Raw genomic sequence first — 19,068 nt, 5'->3', positions numbered from 1 at the left:
AGCACTGTACATATGCATATATGTTCTAGAGAGTTAGTCCTTCCAGACCAGATACAACTTCTTCGACTCCTGCGATGAGGATTCCACATACATCAACTGGTGGTGTCACACCTATGATAAGTGTGCCAATTACACCAACGGGTCAAGCTACATTCGAGACTACACTCTCTTGTTATTCTTCAAGATGATGCATGTGAGTGGGCGAATGTGGTGCGTGTGCAGAGAGGGAGAAGGAGGAGAAAACACATGATGTGGGTGGAGTATCTCAACACAATGTGTGTGAGAGAGTCCCTTATTCTACTATCTAATAAAGAATAAGGTGTATAAAAGCCTTGGATGATCGAACATCTCTGGCCTTGTTGGGAAAACATGAACAAGGGGCACTTTTATAGCAATGTCTCCCAATAGTTCTCAAGACACAATATCAGCACCACAAATGGTCTCAAAAGGACTCCAAAGGCAAGTGATCCCTTGGGAATCTACAAGGACATGCCTACCCAAAAAGAACACCATCAAAACTAGGCAGCATTTGCCCGGGCATGGATTTATATCACACGTCAACCAATGCACTTGAGGAATATATCTTCCACCTTCACCAAATAACCTCTCTTATAGGCTGCACCTGCATCAGTCTCCATAGAGTCATCTGCCGGAGCTCGCTCTCCACGGCCACACACCAACTCCGAAACTTCACAGTACCCCTCTACATGCTCACCAAGGCAAGGTTGCCCCACCCCCTGCATAGATGCATCACTTCGACATACCTTTGCGTCTCTTTCTCGCTCCTGCAAGTCATCCTCAAAAACTTGCTCTTCAACTAGATCTGATGCACAATCAAACCATACCTCTTCCTCCAATAGGGACTCACAATCACAAGACATTCGATAGGGCTGATCGACTGGCACACAAAGCATCTCCGCACTTGCACTATGCTCCTCTTTTACCTTCAAATGAATGGCATGCAACTCGTATACATCTTGCTCCACTTCATCTACATGAAAAACATCATAAATTTCATACCTAGAGGACATGGATTTTGTTTCCATGTAGCATCTGTGTCCAAACTGCTGCTGGAGCTATGAGTGCTTTTGGACTCTTCTAAACTTGTTGATTCTTGCACCCTTGCTACCTTCCTCGTTGCTGGTTCTGGAACCAACACTTCTTCTTTAAGATCTTCTATCACCTTGTTCTCTTGAGCAAGCAAACTAGGTGGCACTCTGAATATGCTTCGCTGTATCTTTTGAAACCTGGTTGGCACTTGTGCTACCTCCTTTATCCTGGCATCAGCTTCATGTGCTTTGATCACATTCATATCAATAAAAAAAGGAGCTTCATGTGCTTTGATCACATTCATATCAATAAAAAAAGGAGCTTTTACCTCTTGATGCTCATCAATTTGTTTGGGCCTGCGTCCACTGGCTACCATGATGGTAGACTGTAGCAATCCTGCCTCCATCTTCTTCTTCATCTTTCGACTCTTTGCTCTGGCAACTTTGACAACTTCATCAAAGGTCCTTGGATCTTCATAGTCCACCCTCTCACGAACATAGGGATGCAAGCAAGATAGAAACCTTTCCCGCTTGAAAAAGCCCGCATTTGTTGCTTGGGTAGCAGCCACAAAATCTTCCCAATAAGCTTCAAATTTATCAACAAAAGCATCAAAATTTGCACTTACGTCGTGCTGCAAACCTTTGATCTTTGCATCTGCTTTCGAAGCCGACACCACCTTTCGATACCTTTGTAAGAATTGATCGTGAAATCCGATCCAAGTCTGTTTGTGCACATCTCCTAAGGCATCGAACCAAGCTTTTGCTTTACCTCGCATCACCAAAGGTAGAGTCCGGAGCTTTGCTTCATCACCAGGCATCTGCAATACTGTTAGCATAAATAGCTCAAAATCGGCTATCCAATCGTCAGCATCTTCATCTCCTTTGAACACCGGACCAAATTCTTGCTTCATCTCGACTCACGAACACTTTGTTAGGAAGCAATCAATGGATACTCCATGGGGGCACCACAAGATGGAAAGGGGGAAGTCGAAAAACCACCAGCACACTCAATGAATGCCTCTCTATAGCCCAATGATCTCACAACACGCCTATCCCCTAATAAACACACACCTAGACTCACAATCTAGCAATGACTATTGTCCGAGCCCAAAATCCGACCAACCCTAACTGTATACACCTGATTGTAAAGCATGCAATCAATTATCCCGATCTATGACCCATGATAGCATCATACACCCACATATAAGTAGTCCCGACATTCACCGACACCCCAAAAGTGTGCATATACCCAATAACCCAGTGTGCAATCATAACATCAAGCCTCAACCCTTCAGAGAGCACTCCCATCCAAAAAAAACTAACCCGGACCCATTCGACATCTCAAGATCAATGGCCGACTTAAGTTTGTCCACAAGCTTGCATATACCACAACCATATAAGGAGCAACTACTCACTCAACTCACACCAGAAGCATGTATATGCGTGATATACCATAGGACACAAAAATGAGGGAGGAAGATGACACTGATTTGAGACAAGATTGGACTAATATCAAGGCCAAATGTTTGAAAAGGGGTGTATACTGACGGTACTTCAAATGATACTTTAGACATGTTCATAACCTTCTTCTTTCAATGCTCTTTTGAACGTTGTGTGCTGTTTTTTCAACCCTCGATTCCCTTGTCAGCACACACACTCTCACTCTCTCTCTCTCTCTCTCTCTCTCTCTCTCTCTCTTGCGGCTTTGTTCACCCCACCCGAAGCCCGCTTGACATGCAACCAATAATGAGCAGATCCTTCCCTTGTAACATCCCAATAACCTTCTCCTCTTGACATACGTGATGGTACCACGCCTATGCAATTGGGGACTCTACTGATCTCATGCCGCTCCAATCCTTGACAACACCCAATTCTCGGCATCGACAGAACCCGTTTCTCCTTGATGCTCACAAACGGCTCTACTTTGCATTGCCACATGCCAGTGTACCTTCTTTGCAACCCTCCAAGGCCAGCTTTCTCTGCAACCCTTGCTCACTGCCGAGCACATTGCATATGGCCAACCCCTTCACCGGCCTCCCTTATCAATATAAGTGTCCTCGTTTTTTAGCGCTCTCAGAATGTGGCCCTGATCTCCTTCTTTGAGCAGCCTTGGAGGTCACTTCTTCTTCAACTCTCCAACCCCTGGCGGCCCACTCCTCTGATGACGCCTTCAGAAGTCCCCCGCATGCAAGGCCCTCTGCCTCTCAAACCTACTCAACATCCAGCTCACATCCTGGCGGCCCCCTTCTGCAATTCCACGCTGCCACCCTCCAAGCCCTTGGTTTGATGGACTGCAACCCTCACGGCTGCTGCACTAGCTCCGTCGAGCTCTACCTGGTCCGTGCAATCCCCTCTGGCGCACCTCTTCTTCACTCCAAGGCGGCCCTGCAGACCAACGTCTTCACGCCCTATCCGGTCCGCATCCTCCCCTGCAGCTCTCGGCACCGTGTAATCAACCCCCCATGCTCGCTACAACTCCTCTATGGCCTCCCTTGGCGCTCCTCTGTGACGTGCACCAGCCCACCACCTCCCTGCCATGCAAACTGGTGCCACCTTCTTGGTGATCCCCCACTTGGCACTACTTTCCATATCTTATTGGCCTCGTCATCCTGCCATGCAGCTCACCTAGTTTGTTTTTAATAAAAAACTCAACTTTAGTCTCCTTTCACACGTCCTTGCAACCTACAATCATCGAAGCCAAAAAAACTCCGCATTAATGGCACCCCGCAATTCCTTTCTCTAAATGCCTTCGATTCCGAGGCTGCACACACTCGGAAGAGCACCACCGTTTACGAGTGTCGACAACCTTGCATAGCAACTTCTTGACATAGCCTCCAATGAGAGATTTGCTAGCCTTCCAAGCATCCAAAGAGCTTCAAGCTCATTAGAATTGGAGTAGCTATCATAGCTCCAACACCATTGGGCAATGATTGACTAATTGCTTCCATATGGCATACTCTTCCACCGAGAGCTTCAAATGCAAGTCTATAAAGCTTGAATGGTAGAGAGCATCAAGAGCTTGCTCTGCTAACTATCACATTTGGCATACACTTCACAACAAGATCTTTTGTTCTCTGCATCCAGCACCTGCTCAATCATTTTCCCATCATGCTACTGATTTTCACACACATGCTCTTGGCTTCTCCTGGGTCGACCAAATCTGGCTACACCAGCGTGCAACAAATTTTGCCAAACCCCCTGTCTACTAGAGCATTTAAACTCAATAGTAGCATAAACATTTTATCAACCTGGATCAAAAGGCCTCAAAACACAAACTCCAACTTCAAGAGTAGAGCTCAACCATAATAAGGTTCTGAATATAATAGCATGAACCATATGTATCATCCACCTTTTTTTTTCAAGCATAATTCGTGATCCGCAAATGCCACATATGGACTCTTATTTATCGCCAAATGATGCAAGTTATCGAGAAATAACTTCTCTAACATGCCATAAAATTAAGTGGAAACCATCATATCCTCATGCATAGACAAATCATTTCCTTTTTTCTTTTATAAAGCACCCATACAATTCAACCACACCAAGCATCAAACATATTCCCATGAGGCATAACAAGAGAATCTCCCTCATTTTCTTTATCCTCTAAAATCTCAATATGGGCTTCATCAATTAGGAAATTACTACCCATACATACACATCTTGAATCTCCTCATTGATAGGGCGCTCATCCCTAATACAAGTAGTATACTTAGTTGCTTCATCACCCTTTGGGATACATTCACCCAAAGAATATGCTTGAGAACCCTCTTCATATGCATCACCATCTTTTGAATTATTATCCTCCTTGACCTCCATCATGTGATCCTCAACTAACTCATCTACAAGAGAAGAGCTCACAACAACAACATTGGTATCAGGGGCATACTCCTCCTCATTGTAACACATATCAGAAGGATTAGCTATGTGACTCCTCTATGACTCGGACATTCAAAATTCTCATTTCCTTGAATTTGAGACTCATTCCTGACCATGGTAGCCTTATTGCCTATATCCACCTTACTAGCATCATCATCTTTGACATGAAGCTTGACATTAAATGGCTTAAACAACAAAGATGGCATACACAGAGCATTCTTCTTGATCTCATTATGCATATGGAATTATTATTTCACATGCTCAAGGGAATGAGAAACATGGAAGTCTTCATTGCATACCTTGTCCATCTATATATCTAAACATAATATCCCATTTAGCTTCACATCTTCTTGCCATCCAAGCTACCTCATTCTCTCTAGCTTCCATTGCTTATGCTTTGCAATCCTTTTTACTACATCCTCAAATGTAAGTGGCCTTTTAAGCTCAACCTTTAACTTCAAATCATCCCTCAAACCTTGCATAAAAATACATTTTTTAAGCATAAGAGGAGGAAGGAATCTCACTACCCAAAGCAATACACCATCTTCTATGTAGAGGATTGAACTCCTTGACAAAGGCTTCTACACTTTGGCCATCACCGTGCACAAGCCCTTCAATGGAGTGTCATACATTTGTTGGGTCCTCTACCTTTCTAAAACTCTCAAGGAAAGACTTCTTGAACTCATGATAAGTCATGACTTGTGAAGGTTGATATGATTTCAACCAAGAGTCATGCTCATTATACCATATCCTTGCATCCTCTGTCAAGCAAAAGAACAAAATCTTGAGAGTAATCATTGGATCTTCCTTATTTTCAATCAAACAAGAAAACTCTACCTTCTCAATGAAGGCATCAGCATCCTCACCTACATGACCATAGAACCTTGGAAACTCTATCATCATAACCATCAAAGCTATCAGCTGAAGGTCACTTGAAAAGATCCTTGATGGCGGGCACCAAAACAATGCTGGGAAAACAAGAACAAGGGGCACCTCTATAGTAGTGTCTCCCAATAGTGCTCAAGACATAAGATCAACACCACAAACGATATCAAGAGAACTCCCATAACAACACAATAAGGAAAGTGATCCCTCGGGAATTTACAAGAACACGCCCACCCAAAAGAACACCATCAAAACTAGGAAGCATCTACCCTGGCATGGATTTATAGCACATGCCAACCAATGCACTTGAGGAATAGATCTTCCACCTTCACCAAATAACTCTTCAAAACCACAATTTTGAAGTGTAGACACACCACCAAACAAGAGAGCTTCCACAACCTACCATACACCAAACCGCTTGTAGGGTGCCATATCCTGTACCCTGTGGGAAAAAGATTGTATCTGCCAAACCAAATCTCCAAAAGAGATTCTTTCAAGCCTCAAAATTTCTATGCATTTTTTGCAACAAAATTTATGAAGACCAAAAATGTCAAAATCTATGCACCTCTATGTGCAAAATTACCACAAATAGAGAGTTGTCCCGATACATTACAAGTAGAGAAGGCTAGTAAAGGGCAAAAAACTACATTGAAAATCATCAAGGAGACACAAAGGCTCAAAACCTGAAGTATTTTGATATTTGGCTTAAACTTTTTTAGTTTTTACATGGGTTTTAGTTATACACAAGTGTCACTTCAAAAAACTCAATAATGGGCACTTACAATAACCCGACAAGTGGGCTACACTAACGACTTTCCCTTCATGTATATGTGCTTGTTAAAGCAAGATAAAAATCCCACAAAAAGAAAGCCCACATACACTTTTGGTACACTACGTCATGTCCATATGTATAATTTCTACAAAAAAGGGGTGTCCAAAATGCACGCAACAACGTGTTTGATTAGGGTAAGGGACACATCGCCTTTACCCCAACATCTCCCACTTGAAGGTGAATGTGATGATAAGCGGTACTATTGTAGGACCTAGCAGTCTGTACAAGAGATATAGAGAGGACTCTTGTCTCAGCCTATGTCCACTGGCTCTTCCAAAGCTCATGCATGCTATCATATTGACCCTAGCGATGTGTAGAAGAATCCTTGGTAGAATCAACATGCATACCCGGTAAGTATTGTGTAATGACCTATAATGCTCCATGATGCATCATGCTAGTGTCAGTCATCACATGACTGACAACCCCAACTACAATCGCTCCCTCCACAATTGGTATGTTAAGTATTGACACTAAGAGATCATACATGTGAGACTCCCAAAGATTGATGATAAATGAATAATCTCTACCAAAATATCCATGCCAATTGCATCAACGCCATGTGTAGTGACCTCTACCAATCTATCCATAGTAGGTATCTCAACCCTCACTACATCACCACCAGAACTAGTCATGTATGGATGTGTCAAGCCTGCTGACTCTGGGGTAGTTGCTACTCCCTTATCATCCATAGGGACTATATCCACATGTCGTAGCATCACCATATCAACCTCTAGCATGAGCATGTCAAAGGACACCATCTCTTCCATCTCCATGGTAGGAGAGGATCAATCTATTGTGTCTCACTATAGACATATTGTACACAAACTCTAGAGCTCATCCATGAAAGATAAGTGTCCAGTATCTTGTTAAGTACATGTTTGCAAAGTCATTGAGACTACATCGTCTCACACATGTGACTCACTACTTTGCTCTTTGACTGGCAAGGCATCAAAATCTATCACCACCATCGGAGAATATTCTATTTGGACACTCAAAGAGTTATCCTGCTCTACATCTCTATCCTCAGACCCTGCATGCACAACAAGTGAAGTGTCATGTTGCTCATAGCAAAGTATTATGGTTTCTAGTTATCAAATCATATGAAAACAAGTAAAGGACTTTGTCTATGCTTAATTCACTCACGTGGGGTTCCATACACCAATAGTAAGAGTTGACTCTTCCCTTCTCATGCTTGTAGATCTCAATATTTTCCTGAATTGTAGCCATTCTCTCTACTCTTTTGTCATGAATGTAGAACAATCAAGAAAGAGTGAGTTTAGGAGGCATTTTGTGAGTCTCTTACCAGGCCCTTTTGGGGTTCATATTTTTCCTAATGGATGTACAACTTTTTGGATGTTTTTTAAGGTATAATCAGTTCAAGGCGGCATAAGAGGATCAACATAAAACTATTTTTATTACGGAGTAGGGAGCTTTTTCTTCTACATTTATGAGCTTTGGACTAAAAAATGGACCACCAACATTTAACTTTACAACCTATAAAACATTTCAACCTTATTTATAAGATTTTATTTTTAGGAAATAAGACGTAGCTAAATAGATAATTGAGTAGATTACTTAATGGAGAGAGACAGATTTATATACACGAGATTATAGAGTAGAGAGAGAGAGAGAGAGAGAGAGAGAGAGTACACATGATATACGTGGTTCACCCAATGTGGGCTACGTCCACGGGAAAGCAGCCACTCAATGGCTTTAGTACTTCAAAACAAGAAGTAGTTTACAAAGGGATTATACCCTTAATGGAGCTCCCGCCTTGCTTCACTCTCACCACCTCACACTCACCTTGTTGCATCAACTTCACACTATGAAATGTGTGTAGAAATGGCCTCCTTTTATAGGCCAAAAGGGCTGCCCTCTCTTATGAGAGACAGCCATGTGTAGCTGCCCTTGTGCGAATAAGTCCAAATCGGACCCTCCAATCCGCCCATGTGTGGCTGCCCTTGAGAAGACAAGTCCACTTTTGAATTCGGCCACTGGCCACCGGCCATTGACTTCCGACCACCGGCCATCGGCCATTGACTACCGACCACCGGCCAACCGACCGGTTGTTTTCCGACCACTTTCCGGCCGCCGTCCGGCCATAATATTCTGGCGAAAAAAAAATTCTCGGGGGCCTCCGCCCCCAAGGCCTTTAAAGTTGCCCCTGATTCTTGTCCGTGAAAATTTTGGTTTCCGGTGAGTGATTTTCCTTCACGCACGATGGCTTCTCCTCATAATGGGGGCCTTACAAATGTGCGCTTTTACTACAGAAAATTACAAGGGTAAATCAGGCTCCATACTTAACAATCTCCCACTTGGAGACTGATCTCCAAACCAAACCTGTGACTGCTTTCCATTCTGGCTTCTTATCCTTGAATGCCGATTGAAGATGAGCAAAAGCTCAACTTCTCCTTGTTGACCACCTTTGTAAACATGTCTGCAGGATTTTCAGTTGTATGCACCTTTCCTAGCTTTAGTTGTCCCTCTTCCAAAAGAGTGCGTATGAAGTGATATCTTACCTCAATGTGCTTTGTCCTTGAATGAAAGGCTGAGTTCTTCGCAAGATGAATAGCGCTTTGGCTATCACTGTACAAGACACAATTGTCTTGTTTGAATCCAAGCTCTTCTAAGAATCTGTGAAGCCACAGAATTTCTTTGCTTGCCTCCGTCATTTCTACATACTCTGCTTCCGTGGTAGAAAGTGAAACCACTTTCTGCAGCTTTGAAGTCCAGCTTACTGTTGTGCCTCCAACCGTGAACACATAGCCAGTAGTGCTCCTTCGAGTATCTTTGTCACCTGCCATATCTGCATCAGCATACCCTTCTAGAAAAATATCAGTTCCTCCAAAATACAAAGCATTTGTTGTTGTCCCTTTTAGATACCTAAGTATCCACTTCACAACTTGCCAATGCTCTTTACCTGGGTTGTCCATGAACCTACTCACAACTCCCACTGCATGTGCAATGTCTAGCCTTGTCTAGACCATAGCATACATTAGAGAACTTACCGCTGCAGCATATGGAACTTTAGACATATAGGCTATCTCCTCTTGTGTCTTTGGACACATATCCTTCGTTAGTTTAAAATGACCAGTCAAAGGTGTTGAAACTGGTTTTGCATTTTGCATTGCAAACCTTTCTAGTACCTTCTTGATGTAATCTTCTTGAGATAGCTTTATTGTCTTCTTCGTCCTGTCCCTTGATATTTTCATACCAAGTACCATCTTTGCAGCACCTAAATCTTTCATTGAAAAAGATTTGGACAGCTCCTCTTTTAGGTCTTTGATGTCCTGCATGTTAGCACTTGCAATCAACATGTCATCAACATACAACATTAGGATGATGAATTTCCCATCTCCCAAATTCTTCGTGTAGACGCAGTGATCCGAGTTGCATCTTGTGAATCCATGATCCAACATCCATCGATCAAACTTCATGTACCATTGTCTTGATGCTTGCTTTAAACCATACAAGCTCTTCTTTAATCTGCAAACCATTTTCTCCTTACCTTTTACTTCATACCCCTTTGGTTGAAGCATGTAGATTTCCTCCTCTCAGTCACCGGGAGGGAATGCCGTATTTACATCCATTTTCTCGAGATTTAGATAATGAGCAGCCACAAGGCTTAAGACAAGCCTAATTGAGTTCATTTTTACAACATGAGAAAATATTTCATTGAAGTTAATACCTTTCTTTTGAGAAAAACCTTTTACCACAAGCCTAAACTTGTACCTTTTCTTCCCACCTTCTTCTTCCTTTAGCTTGTACACCCATTTGTTTTGAAGTGCCCGCTTACCTTTAGGCAACTCAACCAACTCCCATGTTTGGTTGCGATGTAGTGAGTCCATCTCCACTTGCATGCTCTTCGTCCATTCTTCTTTGCATTCATGTTGCATAGCTTCTTCGTATGATTCCGGCTCTCCAGAATCTGAGATCAAGAGATGGTCAAAGGAAGGAACAAACCTTTCTGGAGGTCTACTTGCTCTTGTAGATCTTCGGGGAATAGGTTGAGGCTCCTCATTTGGTTGACGTTGTTGCCGATTGTCACCGTTTGCAGTCCTTGAGTCTTCACCGTCCTCAAGCTCCATGTACTCATCACCTGTTTCTTTTGTTTGTTTTCTTTCCAAGTAATCTTTGTACATATTTTGCTCGTTAAAAATTACATCCCTACTCCTTAAGATTTTACCATCTTCAGGATTCCATAGGCGATACCCAAAGTCTCCTTCTCCATAGCCAATGCAGAAACACTTTTTGGACTTTGCATCTAAATTTGATCTTAGGCTTCTATCTATGTGCATGAAAGCCTCACACCCAAACACTTTGAGAAATGCATAATTCACCGGTTTACCTGTCCATGCCTCTTCTGGAACTCCCCCATCCAATGCCGTTGAGGATGACCGATTGATTAAGTACACAGACGTACTTACAGCTTCCGCCCAAAGCTCAAGCGGTAGGCTTGCATGTAGCCGCATGCTTCGGGCTCGTTCCAAGATTGTCCTGTTCATCCTTTCCGAAATCCCATTTTGTTGAGGTATCCTTGGGGTTGTCCTTTGCCTCCGAATGCCATTGCTAGCACAAAAGCTTTCAAAAGCTTGGCTGCAATATTCGCCTCCATTGTCGGATCTGACGCATTTAACCTTGGTACCTGTTTCATTCTCCACAAAGGCTTTCCACCTTTGAAATATGAAAAATACATCGGATTTATTCTTCATGACATAAACCCATGTTTTTCTAGTCGCATAGTCTATGAATGTTACATAGTACAATGAGCCACCAAGTGATGGTGTACTTGCAGGACCCCAAACATCAGAATGAACCAACTCAAGTTTTTTATTTTTTCTTTCATTTCTTGGATTTTGAAATTTTACCCTCTTTTGTTTACCATAAACACAATCTTCACAGAACTCTAAGTCCACTTCTTTCAAACCTGGTAGAAGCTTCTTTGTTTGAAGGATTTGCATTTCTTTGGCACTCATATGCCCAAGTCGGTAGTGCCACACCGCACTGTCAACTTCTGTAGTTGTTGCACAAGCTGAAGGTTGCGTGCTAACAGTACACAAGTAAAGTGTAGCGACTTTTTCACCCTTGGCAACCACCAAAGATCCCTTTGAGATCTTCCACCGTTTGTTTCCGAATGCAATGTTGTGACCTTCATCGTCCAATTATCCTGTAGAGATCAAATTTTTGCGAAGAGAAGAAACATGCCTAACATGTTTAAGCTTCCATTCATTTCCGTTAGCAGTTTTGACAGAAACTGTATCTTTGCCGACAATCTCAGAAGCTTCATCATCTCCCAAGTATACATACCCAAAATTACCTTTGGTGTAGTCTTGGAAATGTTGCTTGTGTGGTGTCACATGGAATGAAGCCTCGGAATCTACTATCCAGGAATTAGACACATTGTCTAATGAGAGAATTAGAGCATCTTGCTCTACTTTACCTGCCACATTGGCCTCCGATGTTGGCTTGTTGTCTTGAGACTCTGTCTCCTTCTTCTTCTTGGACCAGCAATCCTTCTTGACGTGGCCCTTCTTGCCGCAGTTCCAACATTCAAGAACTGACTTTGTGCGTGACTTGCTCCGCCTTGAGTGATCACGACCCTTTTGGTTTTTGAACCTCTCCTTAAGCCTTCCTCTTGTTTCCACTGATAGTGCAGCACTTGATGATTCTCCTATGGTTCTCCTTCGCATTTTCTCGCTTAGGAGAACACCCATAACATCATCAAACTTAAGAGTATTTGTGCCAGAGATAGAATTACTTACAACCATCACAAGGCTGTCCCAACTATCCGGTAGAGATGATAGTATAAGGAGAGCTCGCACTTCATCATCAAAATTGATTTTCATTGATTGAAGTTGACTTATGTTTGTGTTAAAGTCATTTAGGTGTTTTGCAACTGAACCATTCTCCGCCATCTTTAGATTGAACAAGCGCTTCATAAGAAATACCTTATTGGATGCCGATGGTTTCTCGTAGAAGTCATCAAGTGACTTCATCAAGTCCTCCGTGGTCTTCATCTCCGAAACATTGAAGGCCACCGTTGACGCCAAGCTTAACCGGATTGTTCCCAGTGCCTTTCGATCAAGGACAATCCATGCTTCATCTGCCATTGTTGCGGGCTTCTTCGCAAGACCGCCTAGTGGCAAATAGAGGTCCTTCTGGTAGAGATAGTCTTCAATCTGTATCTTCCAATGTTGGTAGTTTTTGCCGTTGAACTTCTCAATCTTGAGCTTCCCTTCCTCCGCCATAACTCCCACTGAATTCAAGGAATCCTTTCCTTGAGATAATTTAGCTACGAGCAAACCTTCCTATGATACCAGTTGTTAGGAAATAAGACGTAGCTAAATAGATAATTGAGTAGATTACTTAATGGAGAGAGACAGATTTATATACACGAGATTATAGAGTAGAGAGAGAGAGAGAGAGAGAGAGAGAGAGAGAGAGAGAGAGAGAGAGAGAGAGAGTACACACGATATACGTGGTTCACCCAATGTGGGCTACGTCCACGGGAAAGCAGCCACTCAATGGCTTTAGTACTTCAAAACAAGAAGTAGTTTACAAAGGGATTATACCCTTAATGGAGCTCCCGCCTTGCTTCACTCTCACCACCTCACACTCACCTTGTTGCATCAACTTCACACTATGAAATGTGTGTAGAAATGGCCTCCTTTTATAGGCCAAAAGGGCTGCCCTCTCTTATGAGAGACAGCCATGTGTAGCTACCCTTGTGCGAATAAGTCCAAATCGGACCCTCCAATCCGCCCATGTGTGGCTGCCCTTGAGAAGACAAGTCTGCTTTTGAATTCGGCCACCGGCCACCGGCCATTGACTTCCGACCACCGGCCATCGGCCATTGACTACCAGCCACCGGCCAACCGACCGGTTGTTTTCCGACCACTTTCCGGCCGCCGGCCGGCCATAATATTCCGGCAAAAAAAATCTCGGGGGCCTCCATCCCCAAGGCCTTTAAAGTTGCCCTTGATTCTTGTCCGTGAAAATTTTGGTTTCCGGTGAGTGATTTTCCTTCACGCACGATCGCTTCTCCTCATAATGGGGGCCTTACACATGTGCGCTTTTACCACTGAAAATTACAAGGGTAAATCAGGCTCCATACTTAACATTTATGAGGACCTTTGTTGATGATTGTTTAGTTTTTTGTTAAGAAGGATTTACATATCACTTGAAGTTGTGTTTTCAGAGATGTAGGAGTGACTGTCCTTCCTAAGTGCTTTGAGTATTTATTAAAGAAAGTGTTTGGGGCTATAGAAGGTGGCAGACAATACTATATATCATTAGGAAGTGAATGGGGACTCTTTATTTGGTTGTTCAAGGGAATGATTAAAGCTTAAGCCAAATTTGACTAAGCCTAAAAGAGAGGGTAAAAAGCCTATGCTAAGATTAAAAAAAACAATTTTCATATTTTGTATTTGTAAATAGTCTATTTAGTAACCCAAAAGAGAGGTCGATAAACGAATTTTGTAACGTCTTTTTCCCACCCCTCTTATCTCTCTAACATATAAAACACTCTCTCTCACTTAGATCTCATTAAAGGAGGCACTTTTCAGACCCTCCTGCCAGAAAAGCAAATTTTCACATTCTCTCTCTAAAATGTGAGCCAACTCTCTCTCTCTCTCTCTCTCTCTCTCTCTCTCTCTCTCTCTCTCTCTCTCTCTCTCTTTCTCTCTTGTCACTTTCCCCTCCCAATCATTAAGGGAACAATCTTTGCTGCCCACTTCCGACAAAGTGCATATCTTCCAAGGTTGCAGATCTGCTCTCTCTTCCTTTATTGTCTTTCTATCTCCTCTCTCTCTCTCTCTCTCTCTCTCTCTCTCTCTCTCTCTCTCTCTCTCTCTCCCCCCTCATGCTTCTCTCACTCTAGCTTCAATTGAGAGCAATGGAAAACTCCAAATCTCTATGTGCAACAACATTTCTCTCTCTACACTCATGATCAACAATTTGAATTCAAAGGAGATTGATCTGAATTCAAAGGAGATTGATCTGCACTCCCTCTCTTTCTTATCTCCACAACGACTGCTAGCAAATTGATCAGATTCTTGATTTTGCTTCCTTCTAACATGCTTAAACTAAATTGCTTTAAAAAAAATTGATAGTTCTTTATGGAAAAAATCTAGTTTTAAAGAGAATCCCTTTCTAATTGCCATTGATCCAAGAGTTGCTTAATGGCTAAGAGTGCATCACCCCTAACAACAAGCCTAGAGATACCAAAATCCACACACTTCTTTAGTCCAAGAGGGAGAGTCAAGTACTTTGCTTCATTGTTTGTGTGAATGCCTTCCAAGTAGTAGTGTGCATCACCCTTAACCAAAATCCTGGAGATCCCAAACTCTACAGACTTCTTTAGTCTCAAAGGGAGAGTCTCCCTTCATTGTTTGTGTGAACTCCATCCAGATCATAATCTTCATAGAAAATCCCTTTACCTTATGGGTCTTGTATAGTCACACATGCACTACTCTCCTATAAGCTCCACTAAACCACATAGTGAAGGCTTATTCCAAATCCATTATGGAAAATTTGGACTCTCAAATGGGCCCTATAAGAACTGTGACTTTATCTCTTTTGTCCAAAATAGGTGCATTGTAAAAAATTTACAAATAAAATCAAAACGTCTTGGACCTTTTGGATTTAGAATATACTCATTTAGATGTATCCATTGATATACATCATGCCATCAGATTCCTTATATTTTAGAAGATTCCATTTTTTGATGTGACAACACCATCTTAAAAATGGAATCTCTCCCCACATTTCAGCTTCAGTGAAGAGGCCATAAATTCTACAAATCAACTCCAAATGTGTGAGAGTTTGGGGATATGAATCTACTTTCTAAGATCTTTCCAATTATATGTTTGTTGATAGGGTTTTGACAAAGCATTTATGTACTTCACTGGGATGCCCACTTTGAACAGGAGAGGAAAAGTCAAACCTCCTTATAGGGCCCCTTTGAGAGTCCAAATTTTCCCTAATGTGGTTACTCTCCTTCTTCTTCTTTCACCGACTCTTGGATACATGGAAAGATCCACCTCTTTGTTCATTAGAATGTTGTTGACAAGGTGTGACTTGCTTGTGTGAACAATTTTGAACTTGAACTCAAACTTCTACAACTCAAGCACCCACTTTTTGATATGCCTCCGTGGCTTTACATGAAGCACTACGTCATGAAAATAATTTCTAGATATGAGCAAATAAAACTTTTAAATAATCAAGTGTGCTTTAAACTTGCAACATGAAAACACCAAGGTAATCACCCACTGCTCAGCTTTTGTGTATGATCTTCCAAGGGCTAATCACACGGCTATCAACTTAGATTGGCTTGTAACATTTACCCACATTTTTCATCAACAAAAAACTATAGGAAATCGTACCCACTGTAATGGAAACATAGAAGTCATCCTCCTAGTTATGAGGACAAGTTGTAGGCAATTGGCCAAATATCTCCTTTACTTTGTCAAAATCCATCTATGGATCTTTGGTTCATTGGAAACCATGAACCTGCCGACTCAACTTTTAAAGAGTGTATACATATTGCAAAACAATCCAAAATAACTTGGAAAAATGCTTAAGATTTTTCACAAATGAAGCCAATCTTGCGACATTGGTTGGGATCGGATTCTATCTTATTATGTGAGACCACATGACCCAATAAATGAGCTTGTGGTTGATCCAACTTTCACTTCTTGGGATTTAGTTATCCACCCTCTTCATCTAGCCTTTGAAAGAAAACCTTTAACTTCGACAAATGCTCAACCCTAGAACTATAGCACCAAGTATCATCCATAAAAAGTCTAAGGAACTTACCCAAATATGGCCCGAACACTTTGTTCATCCAAACTTGAAATGTTGGATAAGCATTCACTGAACCAAAAGGCTCATCTAGCCTTTGAAAGAAAACCTTTAACTTCGACAAATGCTCAGCCCTAGAACTATAGCATCAAGTATCATCCATAAAAAGTCTAAGGAACTTACCCAAATATGGCCCGAACACTTTGTTCATCCAAACTTGAAATGTTTCATAAGCATTCACTAAACCAAAAGGCATCCTATGGTAGGCAAAGAATCCCCATGGAAAAATGAAGGTGTTCTTTAGTTGGTCCTCCAAAGCACTACCAAACTAGAAATAGCTTGTTCATTCAATCTTGAAACATTGCATAAGCATTCACCAAGCCAAAAGCCATCCTACAGTAGGCAAAGCATCCCCATGGAAAAATGAAGGTGGTCTCTAGCTGGTCATCCAAAGCAATGCCAATCTAGAAATAACCTAAAAACCCATCCATAATCAAATATCTTGTGTGCCTTGCTACCTGGTTCAAGATCTCATTCTGGAATGGCAAGGGGTAGTGATTCCACCTTGTAGAAACATTCGAAGGCTTGTAATCTACACATACTCTCCACTTGCCCTCTTTTTTGGTGTAAGCACAATAGGTGAATTCCACTCAGGCTCTTTCACTAAATAAATGATACCTGCCTCGAGTAGCTTATTGATCTCCTACTGCAAGGAGTCCTTCTGAATCTCTCCCAATCTTCGAAGCTTGTGTGCCCTTGGCTTGTATCTCTCTTTAAGTAGTATCTAATGCTTTACCCCTTTAGCTCCTAGCAAGTATTTTTATTTTTGTTAAAGACATATTTACTATCTTTCTTACTTTAAGTTAAGTGTTTGTAGATTCAGGCATTATTCAGTAATTTTGTGATGTAAAAGGGTGGAACCTCTTCAAATCAGAATCAGGACTTATCTCGATTAATTATAATGTTTGAAGTACGCCAAATGAGAAAGAAGAAAGAGGTTGAAACCCCGCCCGCGCACTGTGTATTCATGGTCTTTTCATGAAATTTGTTGACATTCATGGTGCAGTAACTTGATTGTTTCCTGATTATCATTTTGTGTCTAAATAACATGTTTTTGTAACTCATATGGATGATATACTTAAAGTAGAAGCATATGCCCGTGTTGGTATTCTCCCAAAGCCCCGATACACTTGACGATCCTCCTAATTGTGGAAAGTATTTAGTGGGCTTGGGCAATGGGACTAATTGGAGCTTATGGAAACTGCACCTAAAGAGTTCTTAAAGGAATTCTCTAATTGGGTTACTAATAAGGAGGAGGAGATTGACTAATATAACAAAGCATTTTTGGATATTTACTTTGATTTATTACCTGATGACATAAGTGAAGGAGTACGAGCGGAAGTGCGACGCAAGAGAGAGTGCGAGAAGAAGAGCACGACGATATGCTGAACTCACTCTACTGTAATGTGTAGAGCATAGTGAGTTCTTATTAGGTTTTTACAAAAGAATATGTGTACATACCTGGCAGCCCGCCCACTGACCTGGGCGACCACATTGGGCTTTATACCCCAACAACCTCCCACTTAAAGTCCAATGTGGTACTTTAAGTGTGAGAGAAGCTACTATACAAGCTAATATACAAGAGATGTAGAGAAGTGATGTACTACCCTACACCTAACTGCTTGCGAAAATGCGCAAAGCTCTCTGAGGGAAGTCCTTTTGTAAGTAGATCAGCAGGATTTTCTGTGGTGTGAACTTTGACAAGCTGAAGTTGCTTATCCTCGAGCATTTCCTTGATGAAATGATACTTCACATCCACATGCTTTGTCTTTGAGTGATAAACTGGATTGCGAGCCAATTGTATAGCACTTTGACTATCACAATATAACACAGGCATCTCTTCTTTGATTCCCAAATCTGTTACTAGTCGATTAAGCCAAATTGATTCTTTGCATGCCTCTGATGTTGCAAAATATTCAGCCTCTGTAGTAGACTGAGTAACACAATCTTGTAATCTAGAACGCCATGATACTGCTCCACCAGCCAATGTAAAGACATACCTTGACGTAGACCTTCGGTTGTCTAAGTCACCTGCATAATCTGAGTATGTAAAACCCTTTACACTTAGGTCCTGACTCCCATAGCATATACGCATACTCTTTGTAGCTTTCAGGTATCTCAATATTCCTTTCACTGCCTCCCAATGTTTCTTGCCTGGGTTTGACATGTATCGACTTACTACTCCCACTGCAAATGCAATGTCTGGGCGAGTAGCAATCATTGCATACATCGAACTACCCACTGCAGACGCATATGGAATCTCAGTCCATTTCAGCCTGTTCTTCCTCAGACACAGGACAATCTTGTTTGCTAAGTTTCACATATGGTGGCAATGGAACACTCAATGCCTTTCCCTTCTCCATATTGAAACGTTGCAAAACCTTGTCAATATACTCTGTTTGAGATAACCAAATCAACTTCATTGATCTGTCTCTCTCAATGCGCATACCAAGTATATGACTTGCCTCACCCATGTCTTTCATGTCAAACGATTTTTCCATCTTTGACTTCAAAGCTGAAATTTCTTCCAAGTGCTTGCCAACAATCAACATGTCATCCACATAC

General features: G+C 41.9%; 1 protein-coding gene across 1 annotated transcript; it reads right to left on the bottom strand.

Moving 5' to 3' along the window:
* Positions 1-557: 557 nt before the first annotated feature.
* Positions 558-3,552, bottom strand: LOC147426230 (uncharacterized). Its single transcript, XM_086498190.1, has 2 exons — positions 1,030-3,552; positions 558-985 (listed from the first exon to the last, which is right to left on the bottom strand). Exons 1-2 carry the CDS (start codon positions 1,958-1,960, stop codon positions 558-560), a joined length of 1,359 nt encoding a protein of 452 aa, XP_086354316.1. The 5' UTR covers positions 1,961-3,552.
* Between the last annotated feature and the right edge of the window lie 15,516 nt (positions 3,553-19,068).

The sequence above is a fragment of the Adiantum capillus-veneris genome, chromosome 24 (genome assembly GCF_014529385.1).
Source record: "Adiantum capillus-veneris isolate H3 chromosome 24, ASM1452938v2, whole genome shotgun sequence".
Lineage (NCBI taxonomy): Eukaryota > Viridiplantae > Streptophyta > Polypodiopsida > Polypodiales > Pteridaceae > Adiantum > Adiantum capillus-veneris.
This window is presented reverse-complemented; position numbering and strand designations above follow the sequence as displayed.

Excerpts from the sequence above, each read along its gene's own strand:
- LOC147426230 (XM_086498190.1), bottom strand. The coding sequence starts at position 1,960 with ATGAAGCAAGAATTTGGTCCGGTGTTCAAAGGAGATGAAGATGCTGAC. Across the intron at positions 986-1,029 it reads TACATGGAAACAAAATCCAT|TGGAGCAAGATGTATACGAG; the intron begins GTCCTCTAGGTA and ends ATGTAGATGAAG.